Source organism: Oncorhynchus mykiss, chromosome 12 (genome assembly GCF_013265735.2).
Source record: "Oncorhynchus mykiss isolate Arlee chromosome 12, USDA_OmykA_1.1, whole genome shotgun sequence".
NCBI lineage: Eukaryota > Metazoa > Chordata > Actinopteri > Salmoniformes > Salmonidae > Oncorhynchus > Oncorhynchus mykiss.
In genome coordinates this window covers 36,454,812-36,474,934 of record NC_048576.1, presented here as the reverse complement: position 1 = coordinate 36,474,934, position 20,123 = coordinate 36,454,812, and the positions used below count along the sequence as shown (strand labels likewise).

Sequence of the window (20,123 nt, the reverse complement as noted above, 5' to 3'; positions counted from 1 at the left end):
ACAGAGGACAGGGGATATGCAGTGCTGTGGGTGCTACACATCAAGATCCTACTGGGGGAAAAGTTCAAATGGATGGTGGTTACCAACATGGGAGCAGTCAGACTGTTATAATGTCAGGTGATGCATCTGCTGCACCAAAAATGTGTCACATGCGCCGAATACAACAGTTGTAGACCTTACCGTGAAATGCTTACTTACCAACGACTTAACCAACAATGCAGTTAAGAAAATATTTACTAAATAAACTAAAGTAAAATAACAATAATGAGGCTATATACAGGGGGTACAGGTACCGAGTCAATGTGTGAGGGGTACAGGTTAGTCGAGGTAATTTGTACATGTAGGTAGAGGTAAAGTGACTATGCATAGATAATTAACAGTGAGTTGGAGCAGTGAAAAAAAACAAAGGGGGCGGGGCATTTGATGAATTGTTCAGCAGTCTTATGGCTTGGGGTTAAAAGCTGTTAAGGAGCCTTTTGGACTTAGACTTGGCACCACTTGCTGTGCGGTAGCAGAGAGAATGGTCTAGGACTTCGATGACTGGAGTCTGACAATTCTTTGGGCCTTCCTCTGACACCGCCTAGTATATATTTGGTCCAGTGATATACTGGGCCGTACGCACTACCCTCTGTAGCGTCTTACGGTCGGATGCTGAGCAGTTGCTGTACCAGGACGTGATGCAACTGGTCAGGATGCATTCGATGGTGCAGGTATAGAACATTTTGAGGATCTGTGGACCCATGCCAAATCTTTTCAGTCTTCTGAGGGGGGAAAGGTGTTGTCGTGACCTCATGACTTTCTTGGTGGGGTTGGACCATGATAGTTTGTTGGTGATGGAACTTGAAACTCTCGACCCTCTCCATTACAGCCCCGTCAATGTGAACCAGGGCGTGTTCGGCCCTCCTTTTCCTGTAGTTCACGATCATCTCCTTTGTCTTGCTCATGTTGAGGGATGGTGTTGGAGTTGTGCTTAGCCACACAGGCGTGGGTGAACAGGGAATACAGGAGGGGACTAAGCACGCACTCTTGAGGATCAGCGTGGCAGCCCATCAGGAAGTCCAGGATCCAGTTGCAGAGGGAGTTGTTTAGTCCCTGCGTCCTTAGCTTAGTGATGAGCTTTGTGGGCACTATGGTGTTGAACGCTGAGCTATAGTCAATGAACAGCATTCTCACATTGGAGTGGGTCTAGTGTTTCGGGGATGATGGTTTTGATGTGAGCCACCCACTGAGTGGAAAATCAAATACCTAAAGGAATGCAGGTGTAGCGGAAATGATTTAAAATCACACTGTGATTGCTAGCTCTGCCTGAAACGCATAAGCCAAATAGTTCCCCCTTGGACCAGGGGATTTCTCTTTAGTCTACTGGTTGACTTAATTTTGGTTCTCGAGCTACCAGGTACGAATCCCACCTGTTAGTCTGTCATCTATATTCTCCTGGCTCCCATCTTCATGACATTTTAAACTGTCATAAATATGTTTGCAAGAATTACACAAGACAAGCCAAAGCTAAAGAAACAATGTTTTATTGAAGTAAAATACTTATGCAAAAAAAAATTATTCCAACTCATATGTTACATGGAGGTCCAGTTTGACTGGCCATGACTAGTTTCACAGGCACCTATGGAGACGGGTCAGAGTCAGACAGTACGAGTTGATTTCAGAGGAGAGCGAGAGAACCAAAAGAGCTCAAACAAACACCACATCAGAGTGATACATAGCATGCACATGGCACATTTACATATGATCATCACCTCCAGGACATTTATGGCACTTGGTGTCAAAGGAAGGCCAAGAAGATCATTAGGGACCTCAGCCACACAAGCCACGGTCTGTTCACTCTGCTACCATCTAGCAGACAGAGAAGGTACAGGTGCATCAGAGCCAGGACCGAGACAATGAGAAACAGCTTCTATCACAAGGCCATCAGACTGTTGAACAGCCATTACTAGCCGTCTACCTGCCAGGTACTCTGCATGGTGAGACTAATGAACCATGTACAGAGAGACATTGAACTCTGGTCATTTCATATACTGTTGTTTACTCACTATGTATATACTGTATTCTCGACATAGCTCATCCTAATATACCTAATACTGTACATACCATTTTATTTTCAAAATTATAAACTGTCTATACACACCACGTATTAACATTTATATTCTGGATTCTGACACTGCTCACTATCTACTTTGGATTGTTAATTGGACTCGTTCTGACATTTTTTTATACTTTTTTCATTATTTGTGTATTAGTATTGTATTTGCTAGACATTCTACTGCACTGTTGGAGCTAGTAACATCAGCATTTCACATCTCTGTACACGACCAATACGTTTTTATTTGATTATCATCATTATCGACTCCTTTCATCAATCATCATCTCGGTAGCTTCCATTTGGCATGTTAACACAGTAGGACAACAGATCTAATGGTCTCTAGAGACACACACAGTATGACATGGGGCCTAGCAGAGGACAGGGTGGGAAGGAAATTGAGTAACAGAGGATGGTTACATGAATGAAGTCTCCAACCTTCCAGAGCTTAGAGAGATATCACACGGAACGCCAAAGCAGAGCTGCATTACAATGCAACGTTGAAACAAATGTGACATGGATTCAGCTACAATTAATCAGACAATGAAGACTAGTGCTTGGTTTAATATGGTATTTAAAAGGATATGGACATTGGACACAATATAATTTCAGATAAAAAATGTTCACCTCATACACTTGTCAATTCTCTCCCCGTGAACTGTAACAAAGCGTACCTCCTAATTGTGAGGGCTTAGTGCAGTCTGAACATAGTTGGCAAAATGTGAAGAGTATGGCAACATCAAAAATATGACTGAATATTTGAACTGAAACCAACAGTGTAAGGTAAAAACATTAAGCACATGGTCAAAAAATAAATACTGAAATAAAATGCGGATGTACAGGTAGATAATGTAAGGAAGCACCTTAATAAGGACATGGCAATTTTGAATGCCTAGCATTAGCATAGCCTAGCATTACAGTCTAGACTCACAGAAGGCTATAACAACAAGAGTTAAGAGCGCAACATAAAATAACAAAAGCAACAGATAAATATTAAAAGGGTAAGCAAACGTCCCTGAACCCTTAAAGTCAATGTACTGTAACTTGTGTGACACATGAACCTGACTTCATTATCCAGCGCTAGCAGATGCTAACCGCCATTTCCGCTTCACAGATAAAGCCTTTTCACATAGGAAACAGCTCAGTCCATGACTCAATACAAGACAAGCACTTCATTCGTTTTGCCCCATTATTGTGCGCATGCATTACATGGCCAAGAATATGTGGACACCTGCTCGTCGAACATCTCATTCCAAAATCATGGGAATTAATATGGAGTTGGTCCCCCCTTTGCAGCTATAACAGCCTCCACTCTTCTGGGAAGGCTTTACATTAGATGATGGAACATTGCTGAGGAGACTTGCTTCCCTTCAGCCACAAGAGAATTATTGAGGTTGGGTACAGATGTTGGGCGATTTGGCCCGGCTCGCAGTCGGCGTTCCAATTCAGTCCAAAGGTGTTTGATGTCAGGGCTCTGTGCAGGCATCATGTAGAATATGCTGTAGCGTTGGGATTTCCCTTCACTGGAACTAGGGGGCCTAGCCCGAACCATGAAAAACAGCCCCAGACCATTATTCCTCCACCAAACTTTACAGTTGGCACTATGCATTCGGGCAGGTAGCGTTCTCCTGGCGTCCGTCAGACTGCTAGCTGGAAACCCATTTCATGAAGCTCCCAACAAACAGTGATTGTGCTGACGTTGCTTCCAGAGGCAGTTTGGAACTGAGTAGTGAGCGTTGCAACCGAGGACAGATGATTTTTACGCGCTGTGCGCTTGGTGGTCCCATTCTGTGAGCTTGTGTGGCCTACCACTTTGCGGATTTCCACAATAACAGCACTTACAGTTGACCGGGGCAGCTCTAGCAGGGCAGAAAAATGTCCTTACTAACTTGTTGGAAAGGTAACATCCTATGACGGTGCCCGGCGATTCACTGAGCTCTCAGTAGTATGGGCCTTTCTAACGCCAATGTTTATCTATGGAGATTGCATGGCTGTGTGCTCGATTTTATACACTTGTCAGCAATGGGTGTTGTTGAAATAGCCGAATCAACTAATTTGAAGGGGTGTCCACATACTTATGGCCGTGTTGTTGAAATAGCCGAATCAACTAATTTGAAGGGGTGTCCACATACTTATGGCCATGTAGTGTACATTGTACTTTGACTTGTTGTATTCATCCTATTCAGTGCTTTAATTGTTGGTACTCTACTGTATTAACTACGTCATTATTTACTGAGGTAAAAATTAAGTATGTGTTTGGTAAAATGTAACTGTTCTCATACCCACTGTCAAAACCTGTTGCTTAGTGCTCTCCTGTTGGGCTTGGGAAACTAACAGAGATTTAGACAACCTCCTGACATTCAGAGAACGTTCAGAGAACTCCCTTTAGTACAGTAGCATGTTCACTCATCATGAGCAGTACCTTACCCACTAGGCACAGACATCAGTTCAACATCTAGTTTTGAGTTACATTTGGTTGAGTTGTCAACTAATGTGAATTCCACACAAAATCTCACCAGGACATTGGATTTAGAATAAAAGTTGGGTGAAGAATCCACTCAGTTTTCCACATTAATTCAACATCACGTGGAAACAACATTGATTTAACCAGTTCTTGCCAACGTGGGTACCCACTTTGCTCAACGTTGAGAATTTAAAGCACATTTAAAGGAAATAACTGCTGCTTGTATAGTTCCGTCGGAGCCACTGGCTTAAATCTATTCTCTAACTTCTATTTTCTGTTGACATGGAGACCTGAATCACACAATTCATTTGTTAACTGATCGACAAGTTAATAGGATATTTACTGTATTGCAAAAATATTTAATTGTGCTTGGTTGTCAACGCAACCAAAAATAGACATGAAGGAGATGTATCCTCAGATAGTGGCACGGATGAAACTATCTGGCTTTAATTCCAGTTTGTCTACAAATGTATACTTACAATTTGAATTAATAGGGCTAAATCAGATGAAACATTAAGTGCACTTTAAATACAGTTTGATTTAATTTAGTTATTGTTTAACTTACATTTTTGGTTGAGATGGAGACATGAATCCAACTTTATATTTTACTAACTTGTAGATTCCATTTGAAATCAACCAAAGCTTGAATCGTGTGTTGAATTGAAACAATAGCAGTTGATGACTTTAGAAATGCTATATAGGCCTAAATATCATCATTGATGATATATGGTCATATTTCATTTGCTCTGTTAAACCTACCCTTGACTTTGATAACGGTGAATATATCAACAATCATTCTCACAATAGCACATTAGTAACAGTTGATGACAAATATCAAAGTTTAGCAGGGCTTGGTAAAAAAAAAATCCTTAAGTGCGTCAATCTAATTAACAAACAAAAAAAATCCATCAGTTTCTGTTTTTTTGCATCTCTATCCGCCTATGTCGACCTCCTGCCACTGCAGTAGAAAATGGCAGAGCTACGGTGCTGTTTGTCAGACCAGGATACATCTAAAAAAAAAATCTGTCTTCTTACAAAAACGTCTGAACGGTTTGGCTTACTAACGAATATTACAACTCTATGGAAAGATGAAACTAAACAAACACACTGGTCTGAATGTAACCCAGTACCAGTTTTATAAAATGAACGGAAGGTTGGAGGTAGTTTTGTGCCAACAATAATAGGGGTTAAATGTGTGTTCAAAAAACAAAAATATTTCCTGAGCTTTCTTATATCTCCTATAAATAGGACAGACACATCAAAACCTTATTCCTTATGTCTGTTTTCCCACGTATGAATGCGTTACTCAATGCGCTATAGTGGTGAAGGCCAAAATCAAGTCGGGATACCTACAGGGGTCCTAAAATTCCAAATCAAATAGTCAAATGATGGATCATTTAGCTAACTTAAAACAATTACATATGTTAGCTTAGTAGAACCCCCCTTACAGTTGTTTTCTTATAGTGGATATTACGTTGTTTCAAAGGTATAAATTCAACATATTTAGAAAATTGGTTATGAAATATTCCTGTGGTTGAAATTACAACAGTTGACTACTTTTTTCAAATCCAATGTATTTTCCACGTCACAATACGTTGACTTAACCAGTTTGTGCCAAGTGGGTACAGAGTCTAGTGGTTATGGTGACACATGCGTGCACACACAAAAAACGTCAGTGCATTGCAAAAAGAAAGTGTCAGAGGTGTTTCATGGATGCAGAGACAGACAGAAGCCCTCCCTCTCAGTGTGTAAGCTTGGCTCAGGAGCACATTGTAAAGAGAAATCATACTCATCTTACTTTCAGTCCTATTCTAGTTTCATGGTGGAACTGTTATTGTTGTTATAACTTTACACCGGTAAAAAAAACATTGTAAAATAAACAAAAGTAGCATAACTTTACACTGTACAGTACGGTATAGACTGGAATGTAGGCAAGTTAATTTGAATCACATACGATAACATGATTTGATAATGAGAGACGAGGATGGTAGGAGGAGTTTGAGAGTCTCTTCCAATTTTCCTCGGAGTGCTGAGCTTTACATTGAGATGGTTTGAACTCTCGGTGACCCCTCCCCTTTGAACCTTCTTCCTCAGTCTGATAGAGTCTCTGGTAAGGAGGGTTCAGAGGGTGATACCATAGTCCCATAGTCTGTCAGGGAGCTCAGTCCCTCAGTCCTATTATAGTCCCACATTTACAAGGAGAATCCCACTGAGTTACACGATGAAGAGGAACACATGAGGTACAGCAGAGGGAGGGAGAGAGAGACGCAGCATGGTCTCAACCTACTAGACAGCTTTGTTAGATTTGATAAAATAATGGTAATTATATAGAGTACCATAAACTAATCAAAGGAACCTTGAATGGGAAGGAATTAACCATAAAAAATATTTGGAGGATGAAAACAAACCGGTTTGGTCATAAGTGCATCGCTTAATTAAACTCAAGTGCTCCGTGACAAACGTGTCATGGTAGAGGAAACTCCAGGCCATTCTCGGCTATCCACGTCTTACGAAAAAGGTAATTTCTTACAACTGAATTACTGTATTACAATGCAGTTTTTTTTTGTCAATTTACTTCTCTAGCTCATAATATGGTTGGGAACTAACATGCTTTCTACCTAAACTCAGATTCATTGGAAGACACACTTCGGACGCGAGTGTCACAAATTATACACTTGTTTGCACTTACATATGCAGTGTTTAGTCATATCTATTTGGTTTATATCAAGTGTCTCTAGATTGAACCCTAGAATGTACATAATGTATCACCTCATACCAAAAGTTCACCTTAGTCTTCAATTTCCTTTAAGCCTACAGTTCACACAACATTCCTAATTTGATTGCCTAGAATTACATGAAGTAAATAAAAATAAAATATAAATATAAAAATAGTTGTGGACGTACACTTTTCATTCATCCCCCAGAAACACTTAGCAGTCCGAGCACGGTCAACACTTTTTAAAAGAGAAAGAAAAGCTGACAACACTATCAACAGATGTGGGGGGGGGGGGGGGGTGACCACAGCAGTGTTAGGCTTACCTGTTGTTGCCTCCTATGATGGGTTCTGAATAATGATTACATTTAAATGACATGGACTTTATGGCTATATACTGAAAATATACATTCCAATATTTATATAGAACTATCTTAAAGATACAAATGTGCAAAATTTGTAAACAAATGAGATCCTTGGTGTAATTGGTTGGAGGGAGCTCAGTCACAGCCTGGTGGGCTCCTCGTCACTGTCGCTGCAGTTCCCACAACAGTCCTGACGGGGTGATACAGAACAGATTTATCAGGAGGCCCAATAAGAAGTTAATGAGGAAAACATTGGAGCATAGATAGACAGGACACCAATATGTATGCTTCAGGAGCATGATGCACTACAGTACCCATACTGCTCGGTGTGAGATCTTACATGGTGGGTTATGTAGTACATAACAAATGCTAAAATAGGTGTATTCTGGTTTATAAAAAAATCCCAGTCGTCAATAAGAATACATACACTTACAGCCAAAAACATGGAAAGTCAATGACAAACAATACTGAGGCTTTCTGTTTAATAAGGTTGAGGAGCTCACCTGTCTCCCAAAGAGCCTCTGCAGCAGCCCTTGTTTAGGTGGTGGCGAGGGCTGTCCTCTCCAGTCCAGGTCCGGGGGAACTGTCCCGTCTGTGTGAAACACATTGAGCTCCTGAAAGCACTCAGACTCGATCATCTGGAAACAGAAGAAACAACATTGATCGCAACGTCAAACCTAAAATCGTTTGATAAAGGGGCATATCAGGGTAAAGGGGACTTTGAGATGCGTACCAAATGGCACCCTATCAAAAGTAGTGGACTACATAGGGAATATGGTGCTGTTTGGGGCAGAACCCAAGTGTTTTTTTGCCAGGCCACTGACCAGCACATTAATATGATAAAGGTGAAGGACATCTTGATAGGACAGGGAAGTGAAAGCATTTAAAAATAGAGCTGATTTGCCCAGTGTCTTTGTCTGACATAGCTGATAGGAAAATAATTAAATAATTAAAAGTGTTTTAAAACAGGCTGATGACAAATCAAACCACGGCAGTCATTTTTCCTTTTGGTGCATGCGTGTGTGTGACCTCTGACCTCCATCTGCCAGGGGATGGACACGCTGCCTGTGGACACTTTACAGTAGAAGGAATCATCTTTGGGCTCCAACTCCACCCCCTTGACCGTGGAGAACTGCTCGATGTCCAGTACGTCCTTACAGTAAATGGCCTGGGGCTGGGGAAGCAAACAACATTGTATGTCTACTGTATGCACTGTACATTTATGTGCTCTGACAATGCCTTCTTAATTACTCTTGAGGGTATTAATGTCACCTGGTATATACAGTAGGTATCATAAGTATGAATCTCCACTGAATTAATTTTTTGTTGTTGTCAATCTACACAAAATACTCTGTATACTCTGGAAGATTTTTTTTAAAGACTAATGAAAAACACAACACTAATATACAAAAGTATGTGGACACCGCTTCAATTTAGCGGATTTGGCTATTTCAGCCACACCCATTGCTGACAGATGTATAAAATCGAGCACAAGCCACGCAATCTCCTTAGACATACATTGGCAGTAGAATGGCCTTACTGAAGAGCTCAGTGACTTTCAATGTGACACAGTCACCTTTCCAACAAGTCAGTTTATCAAATTTCTGCCCTGCAAGAGCTGCCCCGGTCAACTGTAAGTGCTGTTATTGTGAAGTGGAAATGTCTAGGAGCAACAACAGCTCAGCCGCGAAGTGGTAGGCCACACAAGCTCACAGAAAGAGACCGCTGAAGTACGTAAAAATCATCTGTCCTCAGTTACAACACTCACTACCGAGTTCCAAACCGCCTCTGGAAGCAACTTCAGCACAATAACTGTTTGTCAGGAGATTCATAAAATGGGTTTCCATAGCCGAGCAGCTGCACACAAGCCTAAGATCACCATGCGCATTGCCAAGTGTTGGCTGGAGTGGTGTAAAGCTCGCCGCCACTGGACTCTGGAGAAGTTGAAAATGCGTTCTCTGGAGTGATGCCAGGAGAACGCTACCTGCCAGAATGCATAGTTTGGTGGAGGAGGAATAATGGTTTGGGGCTGTTTTTCATGGTTCGGGCTATGCCCCTTAGTTCCAATGAAGGGAAATCTTAACCCTACAGCATACAATGACATTCTAGACGATTCTATGCTTCCAACTTGGCAAGGCCCTTTCCTGTTTCAGCATGACAATGCAAGGTCCATACAGAATGGTTTGTCAAGAATGTGTGAAAGAACTTGACATACCTAGCCGCGTCCTCAGAGCAGGTGCAGACCAGCTGGCTGGTGTGTTTATACGGACATATTCAATCAATCCCTTTCCCAGTCTGCTGTCCCCACATGCTTCAAGACGGCCACCGTTGTTCCTGCTACCAAGAAAGCAAAGGTAACTGAACTAAATATCGCCCTGTAGCACTCACTTCGGTCATCATGAAGTGCTTTGAGAGACTAGTCAAGGATCATATCACATCCACCCTACCTGACACCCTAGACCCACTTAAATTTGCTTACCACCCCAATAGGTCCACAGACGATGTAATCCCACTGCACACTGCCCTATCCCATCTGGACAAGAGGAATACCCTATGTAAGAATGCTGTTCATTGACTACAGCTCAGCATTCAACACCATAGTACCCTCCAAGCTCATCATTAAGCTTGAGACCCTGGGTCTCGATCCTGTCCTGTGCAACTGGGTCCTGGACTTCCTGACGGGCCGCCCCCAGGTGGTGAAGGTAGGAAACAACATCTCCACTCCGCTGATCCTCAACATTGGGGCCCCACAAGGGTGCGTTCTCAGCCCCCTCCTGTACTCCCTGTTCACCCATGACTGCGTGGCCATGCACACCTCCAACACAATCAACAAGTTTGCAGACGACACAACAGTGGTAGGTTTTATTACCAACAACGACGAGACAGCCTACAGGGAGGAGGTGAGGGCCCTCGGAGTGTGGTGTCAGGAAAATAACCTCTCACTCAAAGTCAGCAAAACAAGAGATGATCGTGGACTTCAGGAAACAGCAAAGGGCGCACCCCCCTATCCACATCGACACGACAGCAGTAGAGAAGGTGGAAAGTTATGAACACTGAGGAACTTATCACAGACAAACTGAAATGGTCCACGCACACAGACAGTGTGGTGAAGAAGGCTCAACAGCGCCTCTTCAACCTCAGGAGGCTGAAAAAAATGTGGCTAGTCACCAAAAACCCTCACTCACTTTTACAGATGCACAATTGAGAGCATCCTGTCGGGCTGTATCACCACCTGGTACGGCAACGCCCACAACCGCAAGACTCTCCAGAGAGTGGTGTGCACAACGCATCACCAGGGGCAAGCTACCTGCCCTCCAGGACACCGCAACACCCAATGTCACAGGAAGGCAAAAAAGATCCAAGGACAATAACCACCCGAGCCACTGCCTGTTCACCCCACTTCCATCCAGAAGGCGAGGTCAGTACAGGTGCATCAAAGCTGGGAAAGAGATAGAAGCGGTTTTTCAATCTCAAGGCCACCAGTTTGTTTAAACAGACACCACCAGCACAGAGAGGCAGCTGCCTACCTACAGACTTGATATCATTGGCCACTTTAATAAACGGAACACTAATCACTTCAATGCCACTTTAAAAATGTTTACATATCTTGCATTACTCATCTCATATGTATATAATGTATCCTTCACTATCTATTCTTTACCATCTATTGCATCTTAGCTGCTCTGTCACTGCTCATCCATATATTTTATACTTATATATTCTTATCCCATTCCTTTACCAGATTGTATGTATTAGGTTTTGTTGTGGAATTGTTAAATACTGCTGCACTGTCAGATCTAGAAGCATAAGCATTTCGCTACACTCACAATGACATCTGCTAACCATGTGTATTTGACCAATACAAATTGATTTGACTAGCCTGCACAGAGCCCTGATCTCAACCCCATCGAACACCTTTGGGATGAATTGGAACGCCGGATGCGAGCCAGGCCTAATAGCCCAACCTCACTAATGCTCTTGTGGCTGAATGGAAGCAAATCCCCACAGCAGTGTTCCAACATCTAGTGGAAAGCCTTCCCAGAAGAGTGGAGGCTGTTATAGCAGCAAAGGGGGGACCAACTCTATATTAATGCCCAAGATTTTGGAATGAGATGTTCGACGAGCAGGTGTCCACATACTTTTGGTCATGTACAGTGATTAGATAAGTATTCACCCCCCTGAGTAACATGCTAGAAACAGTGATTACAGCTGTGAGTAGTCTTGGGTAAGTCTAAGAGCTTTGCACACCTGCAATATATCGATTATTTTTCAAGCTCTGTCAAGGTGTTAGGGGTCATGGCTAGACAGCTATTTTCAAGCAGATTTAAGTCAAAACTAACTTAGCCACTCAGGAACATTCAGAGTCTTATTGGTAAATAACTTCAGTGCAGAGTTGGTCTTGTGTTGTAGGTTATTCTCCCACTGAAATGTGAATTTCTCTCCCAGTGTCTGGAATAAAGCTGTTTTTAAAAAAAACTTTATTTAACCAGGCAAGACTGTTAAGAACAAATTCTTATTTACAATGACGGCCTACCAAAAGGCAAAAGGTCTCCTGTGGGGACGGGGGCTGGGATTAAAAATATTAAATACAGATATAGGACAAAAACACATCACGACTACATAAAGAGAGACCTAAGACGACAACATAGCATGGCAGCAACACATGAAAACATAGCATGTTAGCAACACATGACAACAACAACACGGCAGCAGCACAACACGGTAGCAGCACAAAACATGGTACAAACATTGGGTACAGACAACAGCACAAAGGGAAAGAACGTAGAGACAACAATACATCACGCGAAGCAGCCACAACGGTCAGTAAGAGTGTCCATGATTGAGTCTTCGAATGAAAAGATGTAGATGAAAGCGGTCCAGTTTGAGTGTTTTTTGCAGCTCATTCCAGTCGTTAGCTGCAGCGAACTGAAAAGAAGAGTGGCCCAGGGATGCGTGTACTTTGGGGACCTTTAACAGAACGTGACTGGCAGAACGGGTGTTGTATGTGGAGGATGAGGGCTGCAGTAGATCTCTCAGATTGGGGGGAGTGAGGCCTAATATGTTTTTTATAAATACGCATCAACCAGTGGGTCTTGCGACAGGTATACAGAGATGACCAGTTTACAGAGTAGTATAGAAGCATTGGTGGCAAATCTGATGGCCGAATAGTAAAGAACATCTAGCCGCTCGAGAGCACCCTTACCTGCCGATCTATATATTACGTCTCCATAATCTAGCATGGGTAGGATGGTCATCTGAATCAGGGTTAGTTTGGCCGCTGGGTTGAAAGAGGAGCGATTACGATAGAGGAAACCAAACCTAGTTTTAAGCTTTGATATGTGCTGAGAAAAGGACAGTATACCGTCTAGCCATAGTCCCAAGTACCTGTATGAGGTGAAAAACAGCTTCTATCTCAAGGCCATCAGACTGTTAAACAGCCACCACCAACATTGAGTGGCTGCTGCCAACACACTGACTCAACTCCAGCCACTTTAATAATGGGAATTGATGGGAAATGATGTAAAATATATCACTAGCCACTTTAACTATGCCACTGTTTACATACTCATCTCATATGTATATACTGCACTCAATACCATCTACTGTATCTTGGCTATGTCGCTCTGTACCATCACTCATTCATATATCTTTATGTACATATTCTTTATCCCCTTACACTTGTGTCTTTAAGGTAGTAGTTTTGGAATTGTTAGCTAGATTACTTGTTGGTTATTACTGCATTGTCGGAACTAGAAGCACAAGCATTTCGCTACACTCGCATTAACATCTGCTAACCATGTGTATGTGACAAATAAAATTTGATTTGATTTGACCTCAAGCTCTAAACCCTCAGAGGTAGTAATCTCACCAGTGGGGAGAAGGGTATTCTTCTGACCAAACCACATGACCTTTGTTTTGGAGGTGTTAAGGGCAGAGAAAGCTTGTTGGACACTAAGAAAGCTTTGTTTTAGAGCGTTTAACACAAAATCCGGGGAGGGGCCAGCTTTATTAAGACTATCCTCTGCATATAAATGGATGAGACAGCTTCCTACTGCTTGAGCTATGTTGTTAACTAATACAGGTTTCCCACTAGGATTTTATTTTTACCCCGAAACATTCCCCAGTCTTTGCCGACGACAAGCATACCCATATCATGATGCAGCCACCGTCATGCTTGAAAATAAGGAGGCAGTGATGTGTTGTGTTGGATTTGCCCCTAACATAAGGCTTTGTATTTAGGCCTTGTTTTTTTGCAGTATTACTTTCTGGGGACCCCATTTCTTGCGACCCCACCGCACCCAAAATCTAATGACACAACCTTAAAATCTGTAAATTTTAAATTTTTATATCAACAAGCTTAAATTCAGATCATTTTGATCTCTTATCAAAATGAAAATCATCAAATAAATACATTTACTCAATAAAATTGCATGTTTTAAATTAGCTTTCTCAAAAACGTTTGTATATATTCCCATACAAATCTGTTTTCTTAATATTCTTTTGTAGTTGAAATTTTGCTGACCCCAAAGCAGTTCTCCTGTCGCAAACCCAGACTTTGAATAACACTGCTTTGGAGAGACTGATGGCGTCGACGGAGATGGCAGCATCGTGACTAGCTCTTAGGAGACTTTGCAGTATTTTGTTTTCTTATGTACTATTTTTTACGTTATTAGCTCAGGAAATGTGTCATATTACATACATGAAGGGTGCTTTTTGAGATTTGCTGTATGATCGATGAGAAACTCTATATTGCAAATGTACGGTCCCTTACTAGACGTCCGCGAATGTTTGTAAAATTTGCCGACTGCGGCAGGTCGTGCACCGGGGCCAGATCTTCCGGGAAGTCATCGAACGAAGTCTCTCGGACCTTCGGTTTACGTTTTATACTTTTTACAAATTTTTCCGCCAGATGGCGAATGGAATCTTATTGCAAATGTACAAAACATCACCAATCACGACATGGCTATTTCTCCTAAACGGAAAAGACCTCGAAGACAAAACTTGGTGAGCATAGTTTTGGACTAATGGGCTGTTAGCCCCGAAAATATGGCGTCGAGGACTCAACACTTTTTGAGTTAAGGTAATTTTTCTGGGATTAAAGGTCAAATGAAAATAGAGCGCAAATTTGACTGCTTCACATCAAAGTACATGAACCAACGGTGTCAGGAAAAAAAGAAGCAGCCATTTATCTATCGTAATTTAAGAGAAATCGTACAATGTACAATTGGTGATGCTAAAAAAAGTGTTTTCCCCCCCAAAAAAAGTTAGATCCAGTTTGGCGTGTTCAGACGAATCTGTTAAGGTGGGTTTCGGAGCTCTGCGAGATTTCTGAGATTTTCTGAAATCACACACACTCATTCAACCCTCTGTAAATCAGTCAGTTAACATAGACTTAAAACTCAAAATTCTGTAAGAGCCTACCTCAAAGAGGATATGTGTTCACTTTCAGCTTCCTGTGTCAACCGGAAGTGCCTTAAATTGGGGTCATAGGGGCTGTTTCGAAGGGTTAAAAAGGTCAGATCTTTTTAAAACTTCATATGTGTGATTAGGCAACCCTCATGAACTGTAAATCAGTCATTTCTCCCAACAGATGTCAAAGAAAAGCTCTCACACAAACACAAAACAGCAAGGATGGAGTGACACAGTGAAGGGCTTAAAGACACACAGAGGCTACAATGGCATTACCATAATCTCTCGGCTGTGCTGAGTTCAACGAGATGCCCCGCTTGACCGTAGCTCGCTCGGTCTGAGCACAGCGACCGTGAAAAAAAAGTAGGCCCATAATGAAGCCTGGCTCTAAATTTCAGGTGCTTTTGGGTGACAGCGGGAGAACCGTTAGGGTTAGATGAACAATTCAACCACAGGAATGTTCCTAAGGTCCTCCCGATCTGTGCAAGCCTAACCTTAACCGTGTGGCATTAACCCTTAACAGTGAAAACAGGGTTTTTTCATCTCACAGATTACAATGACATCTCTCCCCATAGGAATACATTGCCTGCTCCCCTACATTCAACCTGGAGCCTATGTGGGTTATGAATGTCGTATGAACCTGTCTTCGATGACAATTCATCAGGCCACTATGAGCTCTACCTGTGTTGATTCTAAGCTTCCTGGAGCAACCGGAAGTGGTTAAATTCACCCTGAAGGTGTTTCGATATACCCAACCTGCATATTGTGAAAACACTGCATTCAACCCTGTGTAAAATCAGTCAATTCTTAACGTAAAGACTTTCACCAAATTGACAGTCTGAAATCACGAGCGATGGAGAGGAACCACTATCACTGCCTGGCCATCCCGAGTTCATTGGGCCAGTCAATTTTGCATTTCTGCAGTATTATTGAGCATGTCAAATTCGTGATGGTAAATGTCCATTGAAACATTGCAAATGGATAGCCGTGCGCCTGGTGATTGGAATGGGTTACCAGGAGCACATTTATTTATTTAAAAAAAATTATAAAATGCCTTTAGGGAGGGGGTCTACGGTTGGGTAGGGAGCACGCCCCACCTGTGCCCATCCAATAGGGGGCGCCCCTGGTCATTTTGGACGTTTTTCCAAAAAATCATAAACAAACAGTCCCACTGCTCCCTCATCATACATGACAATTAGACCATCTAGGTTGATTCAAGGCTTAACATAGTGCTATATATCATTTGGGCAGTATACATGCCATTTGGACATGGTTCACTGACCTTTGGGTTTGTAAACCGACTTCCTATGATCGTACATGGCAAATGGACATAACATCCTGATTTGGCACTTTCAATACTTTCCTATTGCATTTGGACATTTATGGCATTTGGCAATGGCTCACTGACTTTTGACTTCCTATGAAATCATATTGCAAATGGACAAAACATATGTCTTATGGACAATTAAAAGAAATATGACAAAGTATGTCCATATAGTTCTTATACATGTATAATTGACCAACTAAAAAAAAAAAATCGAAAGAATTTTGAAAAATGGTCCAGAAAGCACTTTAAGAGGGTGATAAGTTTTTGATTTTTTTTTTCTCCAAATTTTACCCTTTGGTCTTGACTTGATGTGCATTTGCAATATGAAAATTACAGTGGAGCGCGCCCGCCATCTATTGGATTTTTGCTGTGTGACACTTGGCATTTGCAATAAGTTTTTGAATTAAACAATGTCCATTTGAGTGGTATTGTACATCGTGTATATGCTTCGTACGGTGCCAATAAGTTCCCATTCATTTTTGTCCATTTCATGAGAGTATTCCCTTACATACAGCCGGGAAGAACTATTGGATATTAGAGTGGTGGTAACTCACCAGAACTACCAGCATTATGATTTGAATGACATACCGCTTTCCCAGGAACAGGCTCAGATCCCTGTCATTTGCGTGAAGAGAAGGCAGAGAAAAAGGGTCCGGAGGGCGGGCTGCCTTCTGAGAATTCATAGGCGATTGAATAAACCCTCACTGCCTTCCATCCTGCTAGCAAACGTGCAATCATTGGAAAATAAAATCGATGACCTATGTGGAAAACGGGACATTAAACTGCAAAATCGTATGCTTCACGGAGTCATGGCTGAACAACAACATTATCAACATACAACTGGCTGGTTATACGTTGTATCGGCAGGATAGAACAGCGGCATCTGGCAAGACAAGGGGTGGCAGACGATGTAAATAACAGCTGATGCACAATATCTAAGGAAGTCTCAAGGTTTTTCTCACCTGAGGTAGAGCATCTCATGATAAGCTGTAGACCACACTATCTACCTAGAGTTTCTGTATTTTTCTCTAGCTGTCTACATACCACAGACTGATCCTGGCACTAAGACCGCACTCAAAGAGCTGTATTCCGCCATAAGTAAACAGGAAAATGATCACCCAGAGGCAGAGATCCTAGTGGCGGGTAACTTTAATGCAGGGAAACTTAAATCTGTCTTATCAAATTTCTATCAGCATGTTAAATGTGCAACCAGAAGGAAAACAAACTCTAGACCACCTTTACTCCACACACAGAGACGCATACAAAGCTCCACACACAGTGACGCATACATTTGCAATTTGGCAAATCTGACCAGAATTCTATCCTCCTGATTCCTGCTTACAAGCAAGAATTATAGCAGTGACTAGATCAATAAAAAAAAGGTCAGATGAAGCAGATGCTAAGCTACACGACTGTTTTGCTAGCACAGACTGGAATATGTTCCGGGATTCCTCCGATGTCATTGGCTTCATCAACAAGTGCATCGATGACGTCATCCCCACAGTGCCTGTACGTACATACCCCAATCAGAAACCATGGATTACAGGCAACATCTGCACTGAGCTAAAGGCTAGAGCTGCCGCTTTCAAGGAGGGGGTTCTAACCCGGAACATTATAAGAAATCCTGCTATGCCCGCTGATGAACCATCAAACAAAGCGGCAATACAGGACTAAGATTGAATCGTACTACACCAACCATTAGACTACAAAAGGGAAGCACAGCCGAGAGCTGCCCAGTGACAAGAGCCTACCAGACGAGCTAAACTACCTCTATGCTCGCTTCGAGGCAAATAACACTGAAACATGCATGAGAGCACCAGCTGTTCCGGAAGACTGTGTGATCACGCTCTCCACAACCGATGTGAGAAAGACCATTGTACAGGTCAAAATTCACAAGGACGCAGGGCTACCAGGACGTGTACTGTGAGCATGCGCTGACCAACTGGCAAGTGTCTTCACTGACATTTTCAACCTCCCTGCTCGAGTCTGTAATACCAACATGTTTCAAGCAGACCACCATAGTCCAAGAACACTAAGGTAACCTGCCTAAATGACTACCGACCCATAGCACTCACGTCTGTAGCCATGAAGTACTTTGAAAGGCTGGTCATGGCTCACTTCAACACCATTATCCTAGACCCACTCCAATTTGCTTACCGCACCAACAGATCCACAGATGATACAATCTCTATTGCACTCCACACTGCCCTTTCACACCTGGACAAAAGGAACCCCTACACTGCCATTCAAAAGTTTGAGGTCACTTAGAAATGTCCCTGTTTTTTAAAGAAAAGCTTTTTCCCCCATTAACCTCTCTGGGATCGTTCGGGACGCTAGCGTCCCACCTCGCCAACAGCCAGTGAAATTGCAGGGCGCCAAATTCAAAACAACAGAAATCTTATAATTAAAATTCCTCAACCATACAAGTATTTTACACCATTTTAAAGATACACTTCTCATTAATCCAACCACAGTGTCCGATTTCAAAAAGGCTTTTCAGCGAAAGCAGAACATGTTAGGTCAGCAACTAGTCACATAAAGCATTCAGCCACTTTCCAACCAAAGAGAGGTGTCACAAAAAGCAGAAATCACTAACCTTTGACTTCATCAGATGACACTCCCAGGACTCAATGTTACACAATACGTGTGTTTTGTTCGATCAAGTTCATATTTATATCCAGAAACCTCAGTTTACATTGGCGCCATGTTCAGAAATGCCTCCAAAACATCCGGAGAGCCACATCAAATAAATACTCAAACTTTAATGAAAGATGTTTTTCATTTTTCACTTGTTCTTAATGCAACCACTGTGTCAGATTTCGCAAAAGCACAATATTTAATCATCTGAGAAGAGCGTTCAGCCACGAATGCAAGCCATACAGTTACCCGCCAAATTGTGGAGTCAACAAAAGTCATAAATAGCATTATAAATCTTCACTTACCTTTGCTGATCTTCGTCGGAATGCACTCCCAATTTTTTTTTTTTTGTTCGATTACGCCCAAATACCTCCGTTTTGTTTGCGCGTTTAGTTCACTATTCCAAAGGCACAATGCCCGAGCGCAAAATCCAGACAAAAAGTCAAGAGTTCCATTAGAGTTTGTAGAAACATGTCAAACGATGTTTACAATCAAGGGGCAATCAAGACCCTTAGGGTATTTTTATAATAAATCTTCAATAATATTCCAACCGGACAATAGCGTATTCATTAGAGAGGAAAAAGAAGGCACGGCGCACCCGTGTGACCGCGCAGTAAACAACTGATTGGCCTCAGCCTAGTCCACTTGTTGAAACAGCTCTTATTCGACACCCTTCCACAATAGAAGCCTCAAACAATTTTCTAAAGACTGTTGACATCTGCTGGAAGCCTTGGGAAGTGCAATTTGGCCCCATATACACAGCATATTGGATAGGCAATCAAGTAAATGAAACGACACTGCTCAAAAAAATAAAGGGAACACTAAAATAACACATCCTAGATCTGAATTAATGAAATATTCTTATGAAATACTTTTTTCTTTACATAGTTGAATGTGCTGACAACAAAATCACACAAAAATTATCAATGGAAATCAAATTTATCAACCCATGGAGTCACACTCAAAATTAAAGTGGAAAACCACACTACAGGCTGATCCAACTTTGATGTAATGTCCTTAAAACAAGTCAAAATGAGGCTCAGTAGTGTGTGTGGCCTCCACTTGCCTGTATGACCTCCCTACAACGCCTGGGCATGCTCCTGATGAGGTGGCGG

At 42.1% G+C, this 20,123-nt stretch overlaps 1 protein-coding gene across 1 annotated transcript in view; it reads right to left on the bottom strand.

Annotated features, from left to right (window-relative positions):
* Positions 1-4,488: 4,488 nt before the first annotated feature.
* LOC110537519 (G protein-coupled receptor kinase 6) overlaps positions 4,489-20,123 on the bottom strand; it is a 56,365-nt gene continuing 40,730 nt past the window's right edge. Inside the window, exons 14-16 of the mRNA XM_021623623.2 lie at positions 8,671-8,808; positions 8,138-8,272; positions 4,489-7,824 (exon numbers count right to left, since the gene is read on the bottom strand). Of these exons, the coding sequence (XP_021479298.2) occupies positions 7,774-7,824; positions 8,138-8,272; positions 8,671-8,808 (324 nt within the window). The 3' untranslated portion in view covers positions 4,489-7,773. The remainder of the gene's footprint in view (positions 7,825-8,137; positions 8,273-8,670; positions 8,809-20,123) is intronic.